This window comes from Ursus maritimus, unplaced genomic scaffold (assembly GCF_017311325.1).
Source record: "Ursus maritimus isolate PB19 unplaced genomic scaffold, ASM1731132v1 scaffold_351, whole genome shotgun sequence".
In the NCBI taxonomy this organism is placed as follows: Eukaryota; Metazoa; Chordata; class Mammalia; order Carnivora; family Ursidae; genus Ursus; species Ursus maritimus.
In genome coordinates, this window is record NW_024426131.1 from 9,866 (window position 1) to 13,817 (window position 3,952).

Consider the following 3,952-nt stretch of genomic DNA (forward strand, 5'->3'; position numbering starts at 1 on the left):
TAGTTTATGTCCTGACACGATACTACATTTAGACAGATTCTTAAAGTGTCCTGGTTTAATATTTTTTCTTATTTAATCAGTTATAAATCATAAAGAATCAAGTACTCAGACTGTTGAAAGAACTCCACATGCACAGAAATGTACTATTGATAGTGTAGGTAAACAGGTGAAAGAGTAGACTAATAGAGATAATTATCCAGAATCACAAAAGCTGGCATTCCTAGTATCTAGCCTAGCATTCTTAGAAAGGAAAAAGTTGTCTCCAATTCATGTTTTCCTTCTTTCCTTTATTGTGACTGTGAAAAATAATTTTTGTTCAGGGGCTGAGTCATGAAAGTCAGTTTTGTTGCTTAAGCAAAAATCTGTTTACTACTTTATGAAATAAAAGGTAAAGAAATTTGGTGTTTTCAGGAAGAACCAGCATACTCCATTAAAGTACAATAACCAAGTCATCTCCATGTCTTCCAAACCAAAGAATGTGTCCAGCACAGAAACCACCAACTCCATTAGCCACTTCATCCTCATGGGCTTTCCCTCAAGCCCAGAAATGCGGCTCCTCTACTTTGGGCTCTTCTCAGTAGTCTACATCCTGACTCTGATGGGGAATACGGCCATTGTCTATGCTGTGCTGTGGGACCGGTGTCTTCACACCCCCATGTACATATTCTTGGGCAATTTCTCTCTCCTGGAAATATGTTATGTCACCACGACCGTCCCTAATATGTTGGCCAATTTCCTGTCCACAAGCAAGTCGATCTCCTTTGTGAGCTGTTTCACACAGTTCTACTTCTTCTTCTCTTTTGGGTGTGATGAGGGCTTCTTCCTTTGCATCATGGCCTTTGACAGGTACCTTGCCATCTGTCGTCCTCTACATTACCCACGCATCATGACTAAACAGCTGTACACCGGCCTTGTCATCTTCGGATGGTCGGGTGGGCTCATCCTCTTCCTAATTCCAGTTGTCCTCATTTCACAGTTGCCCTTCTGCGGCCCAAATACCATCAACCATTTTTTGTGTGATCCTGTCCCTCTGATGACGCTGTCTTGTTCTGAAGACACTATCACTCAGCTCCTTTACTCTACTTTCAATGTTATTTTCATGATTGGCACCTTCCTCTTTATTCTTTGCTCCTATGCTCTGGTGATTCTGACTGCACTGTGGATGCCCTCACGGGCTGGCAAACACAAGGCTTTCTCTACTTGTGCTTCTCATTTGGCAGTTGTCGTCCTGTTTTATGGCTCCATTATGGTGATGTATATTTGTCCTGGATCAGGACACCCAGTGAAAATTCAAAAATTCATTACCTTATTTTATTCTGTGATAACACCCCTCTGCCATCCTCTAATATATAGCCTCAGGAACAAGGAGATGAAGACTGCTCTGAGGAAAATCTTTGGGACTGAACACGGTGTTCATAAAATGTAAATGAGAGTTGAATTCCATCTCTCAAGTGCAAATTACCTTAATAAAACATGGGTGATATATTTGTCCATAAATTAAGTTTTATTAAGAAACTACTACTATCATCTTAAACACCACTCACCACAAGATGCAGTAGTCTTATTCAGGAATATGTTTTAGCAAATGGATTCAATTTTGTTTTGGGTTAAATATCAAGTAAGTGAAATTTTAGCATCTAAGCCCATTAGTCCTGGTATATGTAATTCAATTTCTAAAAAGAAGACAGAGTCTATTGTGCATTACTGAGTTGAAGCAACTGTTACACTTGTAACAGACATCACAGATTGCTTTGGGGATTAATGCTATAATCCAATAATTCTCTATGAGACATATTGACCAATAAAGAAGATTCAAATTTGAAGGAAGTCTACCTTGTCAGAATGCAGCATGTGTCTTTAAAGACATAGACTAAGAGCCTTAGCTGGGTATTAGTGACTTTTCAGAGTGTACAACACAAGGATTAGGAATTTAAAGTGTATTAGCTACCTCGAATATAGTAAAGATAAGAGCTAAACATAAAGTCTAAGACATTTCTCAGAGCATAACTCACTTTGGGGTAAATCCAGTTAAACAACAGCTTCTGGTACCATGTGAGTTTTAATGTTAGCACTATGTGAATTATTTTAATATAAGTATCCTTAAAACTATTTCTATAAACTTCATACTTGTCAGAATGGCTAAAATCAAAAACACAAGAAGCAAGTGTTGACAAGGATATGGCGGAAAAGGAACCCTCATGCCCTGTTGGTGGGAATGCAAACCGGTGCAGGCACCACAGAAGACAGTATGGAAGTTCCTCAAAAAATTAAAGAATTACATATGATCCAGTAATTCCACCACTGGGTATTTACCCAAAGAAAATGAAAATGCTAATTAGAAAAGATATATGCACCCCTAGGTTCATTGTAGCATTATTTACAAATGCTGAGATAAAGAAGTGATCCAACTGTCCATCCATAGATGAGTGGATAAAGAAGATATGGTATACACATTATACACAATGGAATATTACTCAGCCATAAAAAAGAATGAAATCCTGCTGTTTGCAATGACATCGGTGGGTCTAAAGAGTACAATGCTAAGTAAAATAAGTCAGTCAGAATAAAAAAAATACCATATTATTTCACTTACAGGTGGAATTTAAGAAACAAAACAAATAAGCAAACAAACAGAAAGACCCAGATTCTTAAATATAGAGAACCGGTGGTTGTTCAAGGACAGATAGATGAGGGGATGGGTAAAATAAGTGAAGGGGATTAAGAATACACTTATCATGATAAGCACTGAGTAATGTTTAGAATTGTTGAATCACTGTATTGCACATGGAAACTAATATAACACTGTATGTTAATTATATGGGAACTTTTTTTTCAATATATTTAACTAGTGACCTGTCTCAGTGAGTTTTTATGGCATAATACAAAAATAAACCAATACTTTATTGATCCATCAATATTTTCCTACATTTAGCCTCTTGAATTTATGTAAATACCTCTATGTTCACTTTTAAACTTAATACAGCCTTCTGTTTTTTCTGTTCTGTACCTTTATTCAATTTTATTTCTTAATTTAAAAAATTTTAAATCTAATATAGTTAACGTACAGTGTTATATTAGTTTCAGGTGTACAATTTAGTGATTGAACAATTCTAAACATTACTCAGTCCTCATCATAATAGTGGAATTTAAAAAATGAATAAATAAAAATTTAAAAACTACCGCCAGGGGTGCCTGGGTGGCTCAGTAATTAAGCATCTGCCTTCGGCTCAGGGTGTGATCCCAGAGTCCTGGGATCGAGCCCCACAACAGGCTCCTCCACTGGGAGCCTGCTTCTTCCTCTCCCACTCCCCCTGCTTGTGTTCCCTCTCTCACTGGCTGTCTCTCTCTCTATGTCAAATAAATAAACAAATAAAATCTTTTTAAATGTTTTTTAAAAATTAAAAAAATAAAAACTACCACCATAAAATATTTAATTAACATCGTTGTTTTAATTATGACTTTTATTTTTTCTGTTGCCACTTTTTTTTAAACATGACTCTCCAAAACACAATTAAAAGAAATCATAATATAAAATGTAATTTACAGAATTTTAGTTTGTAGCCTTCAAGAAGTCATCTGCTCCACAAAGTGATGTGAAACACCAACTGGATTTTAATTCATTAAGAACTTGGACTGCGAATATTTGTTAAGCTTGAAAGGCAGGATTTCTGAATTCTGGAAAAGAAGTGGCTATCTTTATCCTACTTCACATAAGAAACAAATTAAATGGCTGAACAACTGTCTGAAAAATACTTTATATTGGAAGAAAATACAAGCCATTTAGAACTTTGTTCAAACCAACTTCAATGGTAGGTTTAACTTCACCCCCAAATTACTTGATCTCATACAGCAATTCAGCAACGTGGCAGGATATAAAATCAATGCACAGAGATCTGTTGCATTTGTATACACTAACAATGTGACTGAAGAGAAATTAAGGAATCGATTCCAT

The 3,952-nt window shown here is 36.1% G+C and overlaps 1 protein-coding gene across 1 annotated transcript; it reads left to right on the forward strand.

Annotated features, from left to right (window-relative positions):
- The first annotated feature begins 532 nt into the window (after nucleotides 1-532).
- LOC103679913 (olfactory receptor 11G2-like) lies at nucleotides 533-1,502 on the forward strand. The gene has a single exon (XM_040620672.1). The coding sequence runs from the start codon at nucleotides 548-550 to the stop codon at nucleotides 1,424-1,426; it is 879 nt and encodes a 292-aa protein (XP_040476606.1). The 5' UTR covers nucleotides 533-547; the 3' UTR covers nucleotides 1,427-1,502.
- The last annotated feature ends 2,450 nt before the right edge of the window (nucleotides 1,503-3,952 follow it).

Excerpts from the sequence above, each read along its gene's own strand:
- LOC103679913 (XM_040620672.1), top strand. The coding sequence starts at position 548 with ATGCGGCTCCTCTACTTTGGGCTCTTCTCAGTAGTCTACATCCTGACT.